At 38.6% G+C, this 20452-nt stretch overlaps 2 protein-coding genes across 2 annotated transcripts in view; one reads left to right on the forward strand and one right to left on the reverse strand.

Moving 5' to 3' along the window:
• PTGR1 (prostaglandin reductase 1) overlaps window positions 1–20452 on the reverse strand; it is a 99388-nt gene that overhangs the window by 70262 nt on the left and 8674 nt on the right. The gene's annotated exons all lie outside the window — the stretch shown is intronic.
• DNAJC25 (DnaJ heat shock protein family (Hsp40) member C25) lies at window positions 106–19502 on the forward strand. Its single transcript, XM_003925230.3, has 4 exons — window positions 106–523; window positions 13030–13182; window positions 15024–15494; window positions 17566–19502. Exons 1-4 carry the CDS (start codon window positions 188–190, stop codon window positions 17686–17688), a joined length of 1083 nt encoding a protein of 360 aa, XP_003925279.1. The 5' UTR covers window positions 106–187; the 3' UTR covers window positions 17689–19502.

Consider the following 20452-nt stretch of genomic DNA (forward strand, 5'->3'; position numbering starts at 1 on the left):
GAAGCCGCCTGGCGTCTGAGGCGTCCTTCTCCCTAACGACAGGTTGAGAAGGAAGTGGTTGCGGTAGCCGCGCCCTGTGCGCCTGCGCGGAGGCGCCGGCTGCTGACGTGGAGCTGGGCGGCCGAGCTGGGCGCGCGGCAGAGTGGTGAAGAGTAGCAGGGGTGGCAGAGCTGCCCGCGAGACCGGGATGGGGGCGCCGCGGCTCTCTCCGGGCCGGGGAGCCGGGGCTGCAGGCCAGCGCTGGTGGGTGCTCCTGGCGCCCCTGCTGCCAGCGATGCTGCTGGTGCGGCCCGCGGGGGCCCTGGTGGAGGGGCTCTACTGCGGCACTCGGGACTGCTACGAGGTGCTGGGCGTGAGCCGCTCGGCGGGCAAGGCGGAGATCGCGCGGGCCTACCGCCAGCTGGCCCGGCGCTACCACCCTGACCGCTACCGGCCCGAGCCCGGCGACGAGGGCCTCGGGCGGACGCCGCAGAGCGCGGAGGAGGCCTTCTTGCTGGTGGCAACTGCCTATGAGACGCTCAAGGTGAGGCCTGCGGGCGCGGAGGGGCTTCGAAGACCGGCCGCGGGAAGCGCACGGCCCACGGAGCGTGGGCCTCTGTGACCCCGAAACTGAGCGCAGCCCCCGCTGCGACCTTTAAGATACTCACGTTTCCCACCTGGCCCTGTGAAAGAACAGAGTTTGCCTCCCCTGGGCCTCGTGGGCACAACTAGCCTCTTCCTCCTCCTTTTTGGGATAGTCATTGTTATGCAAAGCTTTGGTCATCTTACAATTTCGTGAAAATATTTTAATAACGTGCATTTCACATTCGAAAAGCAGAGTGATTATTAATGCTAGGATCTGGGGTAGCCCACAACAGTGAAGGTCTCGAATATCCAGTGATAACTGTGATCGCATCAGTTTGATATAACAGAAATTTGATTTCTGGAAATAGTGTTAATGGTGACACTTAGCTTGGGTTTAAGGAACTAAGAAAACACTGAGAAGAACTGTGAACAACCAGTCAAAAGGCCGGATGTGACTCTTTGCTGTACCCCTGTATATAACCTTGGGTAGTGACTTAATATGTTGGAATAGCTGTTTCTTCAAATGCAAAATTAAGGCCATGATACCTCCTCTCAGGGTTATTGTGGGGATTAAATGATAAGTGTGCGAACCGTCCCCCTTCCCATAGGACCCATGACTTGGGTACAAAACTCTGAGAATTTCTGGTAGGAAATATTTTGTGAATATGTACTTAAAATTCATTTGACAGAGGTTTTATTGAGTCTTGTGGGCCTGAGAGATTTAGCCCGATGCTGTTTTCTTCTACTACTGCAGAAAAAACCTAAGACATCACGAAGTATAAATAGTATTTGATGGTGGTATTACTGCTAGAAGGGCCCCATTATACTGATGCATCAGCTATTTTAGTTGTAAAGTATTTTTCTAGCCTTTTTTTTTCCCGAGGCAAAATTTTCCATGTTATGTAGGCTGCTTTTAATAACTGTACTTTGAGTGGATATAATTTAACTGTGGATTGTTTCTCCAGATTTCTTTCCAGAGCTGAAAATAGTCAAGGAACTAACAACTTCACTCATGCCTTCCACAGCAGTTTGGATAATTTGGAGTCATAAAATGAGTGGTGGAGGGGCCCTGAACTAGGTAAACTAGGTAAATTGAACTAGGTAAAATTTAATTTACCTAGTTCATTAAATTCTCACTAGCATTAGTGAGGTTGTAATTTTTGTTGGCAATTAGCTGAGGGATGGCTGTGAAACTGGGAAAGTGTTGAGGCCAGAAGGTTTTGTTGCCTATTATTTAGGGTAAAGAGTGGTGGGAAAAAAAGACTCCAGAAAAAATAGGAAAGAACTCTCCATCCAGGGCACTTCAGCATATGAAGCTCCAGCCTCTGTTCGTTGTAGTCAGCCAGAAGCCCCGCTGGTGCATAAGGCATCCCTGGACGGATGGAGAACTTCCAAAAGGGAGGGCGGCAGAAACACTGCCAGCTGTTGCCTTCTGCTGGGCTTTGTAGGATTGGAGATGAGTAGGTCTGGCATGAGAATGATGAGCATGTTCGAAGAACTTTGAAAACACGTGCCAAGATTAGAGGGTAGAAATAGTGACGGTAGAGAAATTCCTGCTGGGAGGGACACCAGGAAAGACAGATTTGGGGGACTGATCTGATGGATCTGTATGGTTGCCTCTAAAGGTTTCTACGCCTAAAGTTTACCACTGATTGTCAGCTAATGAAAAGCTAGACAAAATAAGTGATCCACTCAAGAACAAGGAACTTTTAGGCAGTTAAAGACCAGTATGTCTGGAGTAAGTAGTACTTGTACTCTTGACTCTGACAGGTCGCTACAAATATCTTGGAACAGGGGAGTGGAAATGGAGTTGTAGTGATGGAGGAGGGAATGAGGAGAGTGTTCTGTAGCTCCCACAGAACTCCCTCTGTCTTACTCTGGAAATTATCTATGAGACAAAAGGGATGTCTGGAGATATTTTGGACCCTTGAAAATCAGACCTAGCAGTACTCTTTGAAAACTTCAATTTTAAATTTATAGAGATGAACATGTGTTCATCTTCCAAGTGGAGCACCTCCAAGAACTATTTACCTCATTGAAGATGCTGTCTCTTGGAATAAGGATAAGGACTTTGACTTGCTATAAGTGGGAACGATTATTACAGGGTGGTCTGCTTTACTTTCTGTTATAATGGAGAGTTGTGAGGAAGTTGCCAAAGATATATTTTCTAGGTAATGCAAAGTTTTAATGAATTGAGGTCATCCAATTTGGAGGGCCTCTGCCTTCCATATTATCCCATTGAGGCAATGGAGATGTAGCTGTTTTGCTTGGATTGTGTCCTTGGGCTATAAAAAGGGTTTGTTGAGGGGCAGGAGGTCCAGATGGTGTTTGGTAAGAGCAGGTCAGATAGAATAGTGGGAGAAGTTAGTTCCAGTGGGTCTGCAATAAAAACATGATGCAGAAGCCTGTCTCTGAATGTTGATAATAAATACATTGCCAAAATGGAAACTATAATTATGTAAAACATCAGTGGATTTATGATTCTGAGGTGGTTTTGGTCAAATAAATGCGCTTTTGAGAGAGAGTTGTTTTAGATGGTGGTTGTTAAAAAATAAATACAGTTACTAATATAACTTAAATACAGTTGATAAGACAAGAATATACGACATTTGGTCATTACTGTTTTAGCAAAAAAGTTTTTACCTGTGCGTGAAGAAAATGAGGAAAACCCAAAAAAGAGAAGTATGGGTAATAATGGAAGGCAAAGGCACTGGCCGATGCTTTCACCATGTCATGCTTAGTTCAAATTCCCAAATAAATTACAGTTCCAGATCTCAGCAAAACTTCAAACCATCATGATTTCACACACTGCTTTATAAACTAAGACCAGGCAATAATATTTAGTGTGTTTGACTTTTGGGGATTTAGGGAGCTTATGGACTTTGGAAGTTAAACAAGTAGACACTTACCCTCTGTGTCAACATTGGATCTCATGAGTTAGAATAATGTGGTCCCACTTACATATTTTGAAAGTGGCTATAGCACTTATCACACTGCATTGAAAATACTGAGTAGTTCTCTGTTTCCCACTAAACCATGTTCCTTGTTTTTTGTGTGTATAACCATAGCATCTAGCACAGTGTCTGGCACATCAGATCATTAATATTATAAAAACTCTTTTCTGGAGGCATTCAGATAGAATGGAAATTGAAAGTGGATTTCTGGCATTTTGACATTGGCATTTGCAACACCCTTTGCCATTTCACTCAAATTAATTGCAATTTTAAAGAGTGGTATGGATAAGTAAATTGGATGGCTATGAGTGAAAAATTCCTGCATGTGAGAAAAATTACACTTTTAATGTTCTGAGGGTTTTTAAGTGAGAACAATAATTTTTGAATGTAGATAAAAATTGGATAATACATGAAATATGAGAAATGACATAAAAATAAGCAGATGAAAGAACAACTGGAAAGGATGCACTTAGAAAAACTATGGTTAAAAAATGCAAAAGTGTAGAATTTGACAGCATTTTGCAAGATCACAAGAAAAGAGCCTAGAAAAGGTCTAGGGAATATTGCCAGCATGAAAGTAAAGGTTATTTGCTAAGTTGAAGGGATGTGTAGAAAGGGCATTCTACTCCAGACTTGTTTTGGAAGGGAAGCATTATAAGAACACTTCACTTTCCTCTTAATCAGTCCGATGTGGCAGGGCTTTAGCACTTAGGAATAATTTAGCAAAAAAGGATTCTGAACTCCCTGCACTGTTACATTTCTGTTTATTGTTCATTCCTTATATTCTCTTACTTAACTCTTCCTTTAACTGGGACTGACACAGACACTTGGAGGAAACCATAACAAAGGAAAAGCTGCAGTTTCTGACTTTAAGTTTTTAATAAACAAAGGAGACAGATATTTATTCAGTTATTTATTTAAGTTATGTAATACAAGTATGTGCAGATTATAGTGCTGTGCTGAGAGGAAGTGATTATGTCTTCTTGGATAGAGAAGAATGTACTCTTTGAGCTGATCAGGAACAAAGTCACCAAGGTTGATGGTGAAAGGACATTTCTGGTAGAGGGGAAACTTGATCCACAGAAACATAGAGTCATGAATGTGCAAGGCTGTTCCAGAAATGTGATGTCATTTCATGAGGTATTAAAGTAATGAGCATTTTCTCCAAGGATCAGTTTTATCATATTTTTTCCCAGGGACTCTGTTTTGGGAAAAAATGAACTGCATTTATTACTATTATTTTTCAACATTATCCAGATTGTATTTAATCAGTCATTCATGATAATTGAATAATCATAATAATATTTAAAAATTATATAATTTGTTTTCTTTTTTGAGACAAGGTCTCATTATGTTGCACAGGCTGGTCTTGCAATCCTGTGCTCAAGCAGTCCTCCTGCCTCTCAAAGAGCTGGGATTACTGGCACATGCACCAAACCCTAAAATTATATAAATCTCTATTATAGTTGTGATGCTGATAAACAGCCAAATTAAGTGAATTTATAGACCACAGATGGCATATAGTTTTCATTTCATATGCCAAACCTGATTGGTCATGATTACCTGGAACAAAACTCTTACCTTTTAAGAGTTTTGAGACCTTTTTTGGGTTTAGTGGGAAAGAGTAACATGTTTAATAGTAATAGTTCCCATGGCCCCAGAAAAAGGATGTGATAGCATATGTACCACATTTACTGTTTCTGCTGTGAACCCACAAATATTATTTTTTACTGGTTCCTTAATTTCAGCTGTTATTCCCTACTAATGGCCAAGGATGATTACATACCAGCTGTGTTTGATTCTGGTCCCATGACTGGCTGACATATGATGTAATCAAAAACCAATCAGAGTTCTTGATCAACCTGAAAACTACTGACTTGATATAATACTAGCCAGAAACTGAGCACTAGACATTTTAATTTAGCATGTACAGATTTATCGTAGGTAAATGGAACATTTTGAGATATTCACAAGAGTGCGAAGACCCTTAACATAGACTAGGGGATCTGCTATTTCTAGGTTGGGAGCTGGTGAGGTAACATGAGAGGGAGAATGTTGCAGGATACTGGAACATTGTTTGGGATCAAATGATGAATAACTCCTTAAAGTTGTGTTCAGGAATTTGAACTTATGTACTGAATAGTTCCCAGAAGTTTTAAAGTGGACAAGTGACACAATCTTATGCTTGTTTTAGGGAGAAAGCTGGGAGCAATTTTGAGAATGCTTTGGGGAGGACAAAAATATATTCTTGACTGGACTCATTTTACTTACAGTCTTCTGGATTCCGTCATTCCTCTTTCACAACTTGAAAATCTCCTAGTTGGTTCATTTTCCACTCCTTTCTCATCATTTTGCTTCTTTTAAAGCTACACTCACATTTTTCATTTGCTATTCACTGTCTTTACTTTCTCATCTCCCTGTCATTTAAGCTGTCATAGACTGGCGTGTGCACCAGCACATGTGTTGGTTAAGCACATGTTCTTGTTAAGGTGAACAGTGACACATTCTACTCACGAGATCTGATTAGATTGACTGCTCTTCATTTCTTTTTCCTCCTGGATCTTGGTGTCATGTGATATCTTTGACCATTTAGTTCTTGAAGGGGTTCTTCCCTGACTTCCTTGATGTAATCTTCGTCTGTTTCTCCTGTTGTTGCCATTTCTTTTCAGTCCTTTCCACTACCTACCCCTTAAGCATTGCTTTTCTGTTGAGTTCTCCTTTGTGTACTCTTTTCTTTTTCATTTTCTAACCTCCTCCTGATGACACTCACTGTATCCTTGACCTAAGCCACTACTTTTAAGCTGACAGCTCTAAATCCTGCATGTTCTCCAGGCTCATATTTTCAACTGCCTCTCTGTAGCACAGCTGCCCACAATTAAACATGTCTGAAATCAATCTTGTTATCTTTGTGAAAGCATCAACTTTAAAAGAAGATATAATTATGCCTCTCACAAATACAGAATGCACATGTGTCAGAGATATTATTTAACTTATTAATCAATGAGGAAACCAGGAAGATACTAAAACTAGTTGAAAAAGTACCAACATTTGTAATCAGATAGGGAATGCTGAAATGCCTATAAAACTGGAAAATACCTACCAAGAAATAATCTGTTGCATTCCATAGGACATAATTTGTCTTTCTGTGAATAGGAGTCATTTGCATTATTTCCAGTTTTCTACAGGTTACTTCTGTCTCTACAGAGTTAAAATAGGTTACTCAAAGACAAACAAAGATACACTCCTCATGCAGGAATAGATAATCCTTGATGCTCCAGAAATTGAAAGGATATCTAGTAATTTTTTTTTCTTCCTAGTTCAAAAATCTTCCACAATTTTTCCCTACGTCTTCTCCAAACTTTGTTTTTTTTCCCTGTATTCATTATCTTAATGAATAACATGGTCTACATAGTAACTCTAATTAAAAACTTCAGTATCATGCTCAACATCATCTTTGATTCTTGTATATGCCTTTACTTATCAAGTCCTATTAATTCTTTTTCTTAGCTGCTAAAATCTGTTTCTCCCTCATTCCACTTTTTGCAATACTACCAGAATTGTCTTTCAGAAACATATAATTCTACACAATGCTATTGTTATCATACTTGGAAACATTTTTGTTTTTGAGTAGCACAGATGATAACATCCTGACTCTTCAGTGCAGCCTACAAGATCCTCAGCAGTTCTTATCCAAACTTACCTTCCAGCTATATTTACTACTCCTTTCTTCCTAAATTTTCCCAATGCCCAAGCTTCCCTGAATCCATGATATTCTTTGATACTTTTGTACCCTTAACATTTGCTGTTTCCTTTGCCTGAAACAAGTTTCACTAAGCCCTACTTGCTTTTCCAGATCCAGCTCTCATTTCCCTCCTGCTGTGAATCCCATTGCTAGTGTTTCCAGACAGAGTCAGCCCCTTGTTCCTTAGGACACTGAATTGTATGCTTTATATATTTATTTATTTATTTATTTATTTTGACGGAATTTCACTCTTGTTGCCCAGGCTGGAGTGCAGTGTCATGATTTCAGCTCACCACAGCCTCCACCTCCTGGGTTCAGGCAATTCTCCTGCATCAGTCTCCTGTGTAACTGATGATTATAGGCATTATCCACCACACCCAGCTAATTTTTGCATTTTGAGTAGAGACGGTGTTTCACCATGTTTGTCAGGCTGGTCTCTTAACTCCTGACCTCAGGTGATCCTCCTGCCTCGGCCTCCCAAAGTGTCCAGCCCAACCGTGCCTTGCCTGAATTGTGCTTTTCTTGCTTGCTAGATTCTTCTTCTAGATGAAGGGTTCTTGAGGCCAAGACCTTCTCTTGTCTTTTTAGTTTTCTTTTTGTGCTCAATACAAGGCCTAATGCCCTGCCTCATCATTTTTGAAATGAAAACAACTAAGGTTTTTAAAAGCTCAGGTGACCAAGTAGATGGTAATAGTATTAACTGAAACACAGAGGAATAGATTTGGTTTTTGGGCACATTAAGTTTGAGATATTTTGCATTTAGAAAATGTTCAGGACATAGTTGAGAATAGGGGGAGACAAGAAAAACAGATTTAAGTGTTACTAGTATGTAGGTAATATTCCAAATCTTGGAAGTTATTGAGTCTATGTGCAGAATGAGAGAAGACAGAGAAGAAAAGCTGCACTAGTGACTAGTGGGCAGGAAACAAGAAAAAAAAATGAAATGAGTAGCAGTTAATTTTCTTCCTCTTTTAGGATAAAATGGCCTGGAAAAAAATTTAGACCAGAGATTGTTTTTTTGAAGGATCATTTGTGTGTGTGTGTGTGTGTGTGTGTGTGCATGTGTGTGTGTGTGTGTGTGTTTTAAAAAAAGATTAATGTATATTGAGTGAATACAGTAATACATTTTTATATATCATTGATTCCTGACCTTTACCACCCCAAAAATGTTTTTTGTACTCTGTGTAATAGAAAGTTTTAAATGTAAAAACTAGCTGCAATATCAAATTATTGCAATTTATGTACTGAGATCAATTTATTTCCTTCAAGGGCAGGAACATAATATATTTTTGCCTCTGGGGAGGGGGGGATGATCCTCTTTATAAGAGAAGGAAGGATTCAGTGCTTTCTTTGCTTGCGGGTTTCCTCTTGTTCACTTTTGATCTAGATATTGGTGGTTATGTTCCAGTCCTCCTGCATATGCCCACGAGGATTGGGAGTGGAATGGACACCAGCAGAAGCACTACAGTTATTCCTGTAGAGATTAGAAACAAGGAGCTTATTGCCCTGCTTATCAAGGCTCAGGACAGACAGGAGGAAGAAACAAGTATAAAGGTTTTGGTTTTGCAAAGAAGTTGGAATCTCCAGACCCTGGGACCTTAAGATCCACAAAATTGCTGAAAGAAAAAGTACTACCTTATTGAAAGGTAAGATATTAAACTGTTTTAAGGTTTAAGCTATGTTAGCCACAGTAGCATATTTTCATAAGGTATGAATTTAAGTAGTCATTTCTGCCAAACTGAAGTTTTTGTGACATCACCACCCATCCAGCCTTGCTGGTGAGATGGAGATCTGTGTAGTGGAGAGCATACTGCAAGGGAAAACCTTCACAAAAGTTCACTCATTTTTGAAATAATGTTTACTGAATGCCAGGCACTGTGCTAGGCCTTGGATATACAGATATGAATGAGTTACCCTACCTACTTTCTAGAAATTCTTATTTTAAGAAAAGAAAAAAACTGATGATTACAATGTGATAAGTGCTATAATAAATAGGTACCAAGTGTAATAAGAACGACCTAATGTCTGAGACAGTAACACTTACATTCTAAAGGATTAATAGGACTCATGAGGTTCAATTTAGAGAGAAATATATGTTCGAAGACATAGGTATGAAAAGAAACGTTGTGTTGGAATAACACACCAAATTCCAGAAATTGCTGTCTGAATGTTTGCTATGGGTAAAAGAGGGGAACTGATAAGGGATGTTGCTAGCTAGGCAAGTTTGGACCAGTTGTGAAGGCCCGGTGGCATAGGAAGGAAATTTTAACTTTGGCCATGGGAAAGCATTGGAGATTTTAAAAAAAAAAAAAAAAAAAAAAATTGTGTGGCTACCTTAGTTCAAGATGAGTAGGAAAAAAAAATATGATACTAAAATTAAAATGTACCTGAGCTCCTACTTGAGTACCATAAAAAAAGATGGTCCTTATTCTGTCTTTTCTTTGCTAATATTCTTGGTATCCTCTTGTTCTTACTAGGTTGATTCTAAACATTTACTAAAGAGCAGGATTTTGACTTAGGCTGTTGAGAACTCCTAAGTTTTACCAATTTGTGCTGCCCTTGATAAGACCTTCTAAAGTGTCTGCATGCCTCACTGATCATTATCAGTATGCATGAAAACTGATCATTTTCTTCACTTTGGAGAGAAAGCTTTAAGCTCTAGAATGGAGATAAAATAAGTGGAATAAATGCTCTAACAAGGAAGTGACCAACTTTTTAGTCTAATCATAGCCAAAACAGGTTCATAAATTTGTGGTGACTCAAAAGAAAACCATCCAAAGAGGAGTCAGACTTGACCCTGAGATGTCTTGCAGGAATTTAGTAGTTTGAGGACTCCATTAGGGGACCCTGAACAGACTCCACAGGCTCTGCTTGCAGTAGAGAGGCCAGACACAAGGTATACATTTGGAGTTGCCTGTGTTGGAGCATTAGTTGACCATTGTGTTAAAGGAGTTCATGACTTGGTGAAGTCAATAATCTAGAAACCAGTGAGAAAATGGTGACCCTGGTGAAAGGTCTGAGTGAAATGCTTCAAGAGGGATGATATCTGCATTCTGTGGAACAGAGATAAGAGAACAAAAAGAGAAGAGAAGGTAGTCATTGGATACATGATGTCCGTATACCAGATTTCATTGACACTCAAAGACCTTACTCCATATACTTCAACCAGGAGGAGTACAGACAGCCGGGCAAAAGGCTGCACAGAGACAATGATGTTGGAGTCTCAGGAATCTGATCTCAGCCTGGCATTTAGTTTAAAAGTTACATGTAATCTAGTTGTAGCAAGAAGAATTTTATCTGAAGAGATACATTTCAAAAGGCATCTGTCATGATTGGGACACTGAGTTAAAGTCAAGGATTTTAGGCTCCAAAACAGGGCATTTCTATAAAATTAGCCCAAAAAGCAGAGGAGAATGGAACAATTCTCAGATGATTTCCTGAAGTACTCAAAATGAGACACATGAAGAGACACTGGGTTTAGTTTTCAGGGCTGTCTGTGTGACCCTTATATAGGTTTACCCTTTCTAGGTTAGAAGCTCTGGAATAGGATGATGATTTAAAGAAGGAGTCATGGATTGACAGGTGAGGCATATGGCAGCTGCCACAGGAAAATCCTTTTGATATAAGGAGTGAATCTGAAAATAGTACTAGCTTGGGCTCATGCCTCCTTGTATAACTGACAGTTTTCATATGGGCCTTCCATAGAAATATATTCATATCTAATTAAGCTAGATACCAGTTTACATAGTTTCATATACTGGTGAGAGGTAAGAAATTTTTTGAATGTAATGAATATAGGAGAACTTACTGAAAATGATCTCACACAAATTGAAATTTGTTTTGTTTTTGTTTTTGTTTTGAGACAGTGTCACTCTGTCGCCCAGGCTGGAGTGCAGTGGTACAATCTCAGCTCACTGCAACCTCCGCCTCCCAGATTCAAGTGATTCCACTGCCTCAGCCTCCTGAGTAGCTGGGATTACAGGTGCAAGCCACCATGCCTGGCCAATTTTTGTATTTTCAGTAGAAACGGGGTTTTGCCATGTTGGCTAGGCTGGTCTTAAACTCCTGACCTCAAGTGATTCGCCTGCCTTGGCCTCTCAAAGTGCTAGGATTATAGGCATAAGCCCCTGTACCCGGCCCAAAATTCTTAATAGAAAATACATAATGATTTTAATGGATACAAGGAAGATTTTGTCATTAGCAAATTTCTTACATTAAATCTGAGAAACTACATATTGGAGGACTCAGAAAGTAGTCCTGAACAGAGCCCAGATAATCTGTCTGCAGTTGCAAGGCACTAAGTTTAGATTTTGAAATAACCTTTAGGAATCTACAACGAAATAAATGTTGAATAATTTATTCCTCTAATTTAAAAAAGCTGCCCCTCCCCTTTTTTGGGTGGGGGAGGCAGGGTCTTGCTCTGTTGCCCACACTGGAGTGTGATGGCATGATCACAGCTCACTGCAGCCTTCTTGACCTCCCAGGCTTAAGTGACTTCCCAGCTGGGGAACCTTCTGGGAAGCTGGGATTACAGGAACATGCCACCACACCCTGATAATTTTTAAAATTTTTTTGTAAAAACAAGGTCTCACTATGCTGCCCAGGATGATCTCAAACTCCTGGGCTCAAGCAGTCCTCCTGCCTTAGCCTCCCGAAATGCTGGATTACAGGCATGAGTCACCACGCCTGGCAAAACAGACTTGTTTTTGTGATGGTTTTTATTATACTCATGTATAGAGATTAAAGAATTTGTTTTGATTTTATAATAGTTTTTATCCTTAATGTTTTTTTGAAATGGGGCAAATTGAAAAATAGAATAGGTTTCCTATGGGATAAAGAGCAAATCGTAACCTGGTTTAATAGCTCTGCAACCTGTGTAGCTCAGTACAGCATTGGCATTTATTCCTGTTAGAAATTGATTAGCATCAGAGAATTTTTTTTTTTATCTTTTATTTGTGAACATACAGAGCAGCATTTGGTAATGCTGTAAGTCTTTCAAGGAGTTTGTATAGGTAAGAAAGATCTGTATGTTAACTCATTTTGACCTGGGCTGTCACAACACATTATAGTAATGAAGTACTACATGTTTGTAACATGTTTTTGTATAATGTATGTTATTTTGATACTCACAACAACCATGTAAAAATAGTATGGCAGGGATTGTTAGCTCTTTTTGTAAATGAAGAAGGAGGAGGCTCAGAGAGGCTATATATTTTACCTAAGGTCACAAAGCTGGACTTTGACCATTGTGCTGCATGGGTGTCTCTGTGTTTCTTTGAGATGGACATAATTCAGTTTTGTAGGCACAGGCTGGCTTCACCTGCCTTTTGCTGTCTTAATCATTGCTTTTAGCAGAAAACTATCTTTACAAGGCTGGGACATGATTATGAATATATACAAGAAATAAGCACTAAAAAAAATCAACAGTTGTTAAGAGTAGTTGTGAACAGGTTTTTATTAGCATCAAGCATGAGCTAAAAAGGTTGAATGGTTAATTGTTATTAAATTGTTTTTATTTTTCCAGGAGGACTAACAATAATCAAGAACTTACAGAAATATTTTTTGTTATGCTTTTATATCTAATATTGAAGTTCTAGAAATTTACATGCTTTGAAGAGTAATGGGAAAATTTTTGATTTTGACAGTTTCAGTATTTTTCCTCAAGTTAACCTTACATAATCATAAAATTCTAGATTTGATTTATCAGATGATAAACTAAGGCCATTTAATGGACTATCCTATGAAGTTGGATATCTTGTCATTTTACAGGATGAAGAAACACGAAAAGATTATGACTACATGCTGGATCATCCAGAAGAGTACTACAGCCATTACTACCACTACTATAGCAGGCGCTTGGCCCCTAAGGTGGATGTCAGAATTGTGATTCTGGTCAGTGTGTGTGCTATTTCATTGTTTCAGGTATGTATCAGTGAATATTTGTATCTACATTTATGTGCATTGAGTGCATATTACCTAGTGCTAATCATTAAAACCTAACTGCGAGTATTTTTTCATAAAATTCTACTTCTAGTTGAGATCTCTTTTATTCATCAGCAGTATTGGAATCTTTGTCAGTGGCAAAGCTAAGAAATTGATGAAGGGTCATTATTACTACAAAGCAACCCCTTTTTCATTGCTCCCTCTAGAGTATTTTCTACATAATAGCCAGAGTGAACGTCAGCTAATTCCTATCATTTACCTTTGTAGGACTTTTCAGTGATTTCCCATTAAATTTGGGAGAAATCTGAATTCCTTACTCTGGCCTAGCAAGTCCTGGCTCTGATCACCTAATGATAGTAGTGCTTGCCATCTTTGTTGTAGCAACCAAAAATGTCCCATGCATTTCTGTGTGCCCCTTTAAGGGGGTTTCTGCTCAGGTTGAAAACCACTGAAATAGATTAAGAGGCATAGGAACTTTTTATGTTGTAAAGTATCACAAAAATTTAACTTCTGCCTGAAATAAATTTTCCTTGTTATTAAACTAGCCACATCTATCATATGCTCCTTTAGAGGAAGTGAACCAGTGAAATGACTAGAATGAAGCAATTTGCTTGTTTGAAAATTACTTCTCCAGTTTCATTCCCAGTAATGACGTTTGACATTCAGTGGTTTTTCTTTCTTTTTTATAAGACAGGTTCTCACTCTGTTGCCCAGACTGGAGTACAGTGGAGTGATCATGGCTCCCTGCAGCCTTGACTTCCTGGGCTTAGGTAGCCCTCCCACCTAACCTGGTTAATTTTTGTATTTTTTTGGTAGAGACACAGTTTTACCATGTTACCCAGGCTGATCTTGAACTCCTGGGCTCAAGCAGTCCACTCACCTCAGCCTCTCGAAGTGCTGAGATTACAAGCATGAGCCCCTGCACTTGGCCAACATTCAATTTTTATGATAAAAATATTTATTGGAAACTAAGGTGGTATATTTAAAATGTGTCAGCATTTGTAGAAATATTTGCCCTTTTAAAGGGGAGAGCAGGGATAATTTTACTTTTTTGTTTTAAACAATGTAATACTGTAGTCACTTAAAAAATATTCTAATAGATTGCTGCTATTGTAGGATATTTGTATATCTGCTATATTCATTCAGTTAAACAGGAGCTGAAATTTTTGGAGGTCCTATGTCAGGAGCAGGGCATTTTCTGACAAACCCTTTGTGGTTGAATACATTTATGAAGTAGGTTAGTGTCTTTTTGTCCAAATAGGTAGAGTTCAACCATATTTGAGTCTCTCATCAGAATAGGATGAGTGCCACTGTGATCCATGCAGATGTTTAGGAAAAGAGATGGGAATGAATAGAGTTGCGGAGTCTATACCCTATGAATTTTTAAAACAAATTCCTCACCAGCTGGCAGCTGGATTTTGCTATTTAACTCTTTCTCTAGTAAGTATGTTGCTGTTTTTTTGTTTGTATTTTTTTTAAGTTTCTTAATAGTCATCTAGGTAGGAGCCAAATGGTAAAGCTATGAAACCACAGGTGTGGTATGATACATTAGTCATCCTTTGATCTTGGGTATTTCCTGACTGAATCAGTGATTTTTGGCTCAGCTCAGAGTTTACCTTACTTATCCAGCCTTGAGATCCTATGTACACATGGGCTTTGCTCAGTTTTATCTTTTACTTATAAAGTAAGATCTTCGAGATCCCTATTTTTAATTGTAATGGTTTCTTGGGAGATGGTGTTCACCAAGACTCTATCATTGCTTTAATTTAGATGAATTTGGGTAATGAAAATGACTCATTGTTATTTGTTAACTCTTCTAGTTTTTCAGCTGGTGGAATAGCTACAATAAGGCAATCAGCTACCTAGCCACAGTGCCCAAGTACCGTATCCAAGCTACAGAGATTGCCAAGCAGCAGGGACTGCTCAAAAAAGCCAAAGAAAAAGGCAAAAACAAAAAGTCCAAAGAGGAAATTCGTGATGAGGAGGAGAACATCATCAAAAACATTATAAAAAGTAAAATAGATATAAAGGGGGGCTATCAGAAACCCCAGATCTGTGATCTTCTCCTGTTTCAAATTATCTTAGCTCCTTTTCACCTGTGCTCATATATAGTTTGGTATTGCCGGTGGATCTATAATTTTAACATCAAAGGCAAAGAATATGGAGAGGAAGAGAGATTGTACATTATACGTAAATCTATGAAGATGTCAAAGTCTCAATTTGATAGTCTAGAAGATCATCAAAAAGAAACTTTTCTCAAACGAGAGCTCTGGATAAAGGAGAATTATGAGGTGAGTAGTCACCCTGCTGTGATTTTAGTGTCATCCATCTGACCAAGTTAAAATCAGTTGTATTATAATGAGGGATCACAAACGTGTGCTCAAATTTCTGAAATCCAAGAGTTAAACAATGAGTAAAGATCTTACTTTTATTGAAAGTAGGACTATATTTGGTAGTGGGATGGTGGGTTTTTAACCTGTAATTTCTCTTTTTAGAGGATGAACTTCAAATACGTTGATTGATTAATTCTGAAAAAGTTTTAAGAATGTTAAACCGCCTTGGAATGATACGCATGTTTGCAAGGGTGTTATGACAACTTTTGGGTAATTGCTTTGGCCCACCTCAAGTTTCCTTCCAATCCTGTAAACCTAGCCACAGAGACTAAAAGAAAAAAAAGAGAGAGAGAGAAAAATACAAAAAAATTAACTGGGCGTTGTGGCGCCTGTGGTCCCAGCTACTCAGGAGGTTGCAGTGAGCCAAGATTATGCCGCTGTACTACTCCAGGCTAAGTGACAAAGCAAGACCCCATCTCCAAAAAATAAAAATAAAAACACACACACAAGCTACAAAAATGCAGCTGTTCTGTATTCTCACAAATTTTAACTCTCGTTTACTTCACCTTCTTTGGAAACTTTTTAAAAAATGAAAATCTCATAATTATCTTTGCAGATGAAAATAGATGTAAGTTCCGTTTGGAGATAAACATGTATGTAAGGTCATTTTGTTCCTTGGTTAAGGTCAACAAATCTGAAAGTCATCAGTTAAATTTACAAAAGACCCTATTAAAAAATAGTTTTGATTCTTTAATATTAGACATTAGTAGTAGAGAGGAAATGTTAAGCCCTTTAAATTCAGCCAGTTTTCATTGAGGAAAGAATGTATTCCTAGGTTACAGAAATCCGTGACAAAAACACACTAGTTCTAGGTTGGGCATGGTGGCTCATGCCTGTAATCCCAGCACTTTAGGAGGCCAAGGTGGGTGGATCATTTGAGGCCAGGAGTTCGAGACCAGGCTGGCCAACATGGTTAAACTCCATCTCTCCCTAAAAAAAAAAAAAAAAAATTTAGCCAGGCATGGTGACATGCTCCTGTAGTCTCAGCTGGGAAGACTGAAACAGGAGAATCACTTCAACACAGGAGGCAGAGGTTGCAGTGAACTGAGATCGTGCCACTGCACTCCAGCCTGAGCAACCAAGAGAGACTCTGTCACACACACACAAAAATGACTGGTTTTTTTTTTGTTTTGTTTTGTTTTTTGAGACAGAGTTTTACTCTTGGTGCCCAGGCTAGAGTACAAATGGCATGATCTCAGCTCACTTCAACTTCTGCCTCCCAGGTTCAAGCAGCTCTCCTTCCTCAGCCTCCCAAGTAGCTGGGATTACAGGCATATAGCCTGTATTTTTATTGGAGATGGGGTTTCACCATGTTGGCCAGGCTGGTCTTGAACTCTTGATCTCAGGTGATCCACCCACCTCGGCCTCCTAAAGTGCTGGGATTACAGGTGTGAGCCACCACGCCTAGCCACAAAATTACTAGTCCTTATACAGGTTGTTTTTTCATGTTTAACACTGAAAGTTAAAATGGTTAATTGCAAATAAATACATTAGATAAAATGCTTAATTGCTTAGTATTTTTAGGTGAATGGTTTTCAGAAGATGTACCAGTATATTCACAGGAAACTTTTAATCTAAAGTTATATTTGAAAAATGTATGGCTCAAGCCTGTAATCCCAGCACTTTGGGAGGCTGAGGCGGGTGGATCACGAGGTCAAGAGATCGAGACCATCCTGGTCAACATGGTGAAACCCCGTTTCTACTAAAAATACAAAAAATTAGCTGGGCATGGTGGCGCGTGCCTGTAATCCCAGCCACTCAGGAGGCTGAGGCAGGAGAATTGCCTGAACCCAGGAGGCGGAGGTTGCAGTGAGCCGAGATGGCACCATTGCACTCCAGCCTGGGTAACAAGAGTGAAACTCTGTCTCAAAAAAAAAAAAAAAAAAAAAGAAAGAAAAGAAAAATGTAAATATGCCATAAAACTAATGGCAAGTGGATTGTGAAGTCATCAAGTTATTTATACTTACAGGTCTATAAGCAAGAACAAGAGGAAGAATTAAAGAAGAAGTTGGCAAATGACCCCAGATGGAAGAGATACAGGAGATGGATGAAGAATGAAGGACCTGGACGATTAACATTTGTGGATGACTGAAGATTGATGGAATGCTACTATGCCAAATCTTAATTGTTATATTATTTTCATAACCGAATTATTTTAGAAATGTATGAATTGACTGCTCCTCAGCAGTAACTGAAATTTCTCAAGCATTTGATTAAACAGAATAATGTCGAAATTTAAACCTTCCCTTAAAACTTTATACATAAGACATTTATGATTGTTCAATTTTTATAATCTATTTGTGGATTTTGTTAAAAGATTTCACATGAAGATTTATTAGTTGCCATTTAAAATTTTTATATGTTTAGTTAAAAGATTTGACATGAAAATTTATTAGATACCATTTAAAAATTTTATGTGTTGTGTTTATTCTTCAAGAGTGTTTCCTTATTCTTTGTCATAGTGCTACGGTTTTCTGCTTTCATGTCCTCTGTATTTTCACAAAACACACGAAAAACAGCATTTAATTATATTATCATGAGTGTTTTTCTAGACACAAACTTCTTCAGCAGAATGACCTATCATGTCATTTTCATTACAGTCATTATAGGAGTGAAATACATTCAAAATAACCTGCTAGGAAAGTCTTCTGTTAGAATCTCGCCCCTCTATTCATTTTAATATTCTTTGTTTTTAAACCAGTCAAATATAATAGTCATAGTAAGGTCAGAAACTCCAGGAGAGTGAGCCTACCCTCATGTCCTTGTAGGATCATTTTGATTATAGTCTCATTATAGGACTAGAACTGTATTCTCAACATTTCTTCAGAAAGGACCTTGTAAAAAGGTCTTTTGTACCACAGTATTGGTTTTCTCCCCCCATCCACTTGAAAAAAATAGCAAGGCAGAGATAGTGTATTGAAAAGTTGTTCGTCTATTATGAAGTCCTTGGTTGGTGAAAAATCCATTGTACATGAGAACATTTATATGGATTTAAACCAGAAACAGGGTATATGGCTGTGTGCTCTTTTATCAACCAATGAAATATAAATGTTTTTATATGTGTGGTGGTGCAAGTAAATAACATTATTTGACCGAATCAGGCATGATACTGCACCAAAGTATCGGTACACATTCATGGTAGTAAATCCACCCTGTTAAAGGAGTTATCCCATTGCTTTATATTAATAGAATGGTTACAATATAAGTTGGTTGGTATAACATTTTAAGTGAAAAAATAACATTGCTTTTATATAACTTTTAAAGATAAGGATAGCATAGTAGATATGCAGAATCTGTTTCTGGCTAAAGTAAGCTAGTCCTTTTGAGGGCTTAGCCCAGTCGGTGTGAGGCAAAGCACTTTGGCCAAGTTCCATCCCTGCTAATGTCGTCAAAGGCCTGCGGAGAGTTAGTTAATCTGCAAGGAAGTCAGTTGGCCCAATTATAAACCTGAGTCTGACCAGATTATCACTAGGGCGCTTTTGCAGCTCTAAAATTATGAAATTATATTTATATTTTTGTAAACTTTAGATGAAAGCATTTTATGCCTCCATTCTTTGGAGGAGTGTGGTGAAGATACAGAGCTGAATTATAGGTAGCCATGTTTTAGACTTCAAATGCCCACCCACACCTCTTAAGCTATAGACAAAATGCCTTTCAAAGATGCTGTGGTTGCCTATAGAGTCAGCAATCCCTGTCTTGGTGAATGTATTATCATATAGTTAACACACAGTGGTGTTTACCACCTAAAAACATATAAGTACATGGCATATATTATGAAGACCAAAAAGAAACGTCAGTACTTGACTCAATTTTTGAAGAAATTTTTGAATGCCTCTATTTTTAATCTAGCAATAAAGTGTAAGAGGACTGGACATGTTAGCATTCGTAAAGGTTGGCTGATGAAAACACTTTATCTTCTGGTTTTTGTTTTGTTTTGTTTTGTTTTAAGAAATTAAGATGGGGTTTCACTATGTTGGTCAGGCTGGTCTTGAACTCCCCACCTCAGGTGATATGCCTGCCTTGGCCTCCAAAGTGCTTGGATTACAAGCGTGAGCCACCACGCCCGGCCATCTTTTGGTATTCTTTTGCGTATCTGCTAGATTACTGTATTTCTGTCTTTCTAGAAATGTTTCTGGAATTGTTCCCGGTAGCCTGCCCACTTGATATGTTCAGTTAGTCTTTTGGAATCACGGTCATTGCATGAGTCTAGATGAGTTGTCCCTCCTTAACGGAAGAACCGATTCTTCTCTCCCCTTCCCTCAACAGACGGACCTTATGCTTCAAAATCCTAGGGTGAAGGAAGAGCCATTAGTTATCACAAGTGTCATTCACATCCTCTGGGTGTCCTTACTATCTGTACCTTGCCCATCCCTGACCAAAAACCCAAAAGCCTCTCCATTTTAGAAACATCTGGAGAAGAATCCTGGGTAGAGAACTTCACAACTCCCTTAGAAAATTTTTCTTGAGCTTCATTTTAGGGCTATCCCCATTTCCTTTTCGGTTGGTATTCAAGGGTTTATAAAGCATAGCGGAGCTTATAAAATTATAAAAAGGTTTATAATTTTATAATCTATTCATCATGTCATATAGTTGAGGTCTGCTAAAATTACCCTTCAGGTTATCTGCATAACAGATTCCATGACTAACTCTTCATTGCATTATATATGAATTCTAAGTTCTACAAATCATAGGTTACAGTTTCATAACATACATAAGGTGCCACACCTAGGATCTTAAATAGAACTATTGAGATACAGGATTTTTCAAATGTTACATGAAAGAATGGTTCAGTTTAGAGAATTAACAACTATTTGTATTATTTATGTTTAGAAAATCATAATTTATTTCTTTGAGGG

This window comes from Saimiri boliviensis, chromosome 2 (assembly GCF_048565385.1).
Source record: "Saimiri boliviensis isolate mSaiBol1 chromosome 2, mSaiBol1.pri, whole genome shotgun sequence".
In the NCBI taxonomy this organism is placed as follows: Eukaryota; Metazoa; Chordata; class Mammalia; order Primates; family Cebidae; genus Saimiri; species Saimiri boliviensis.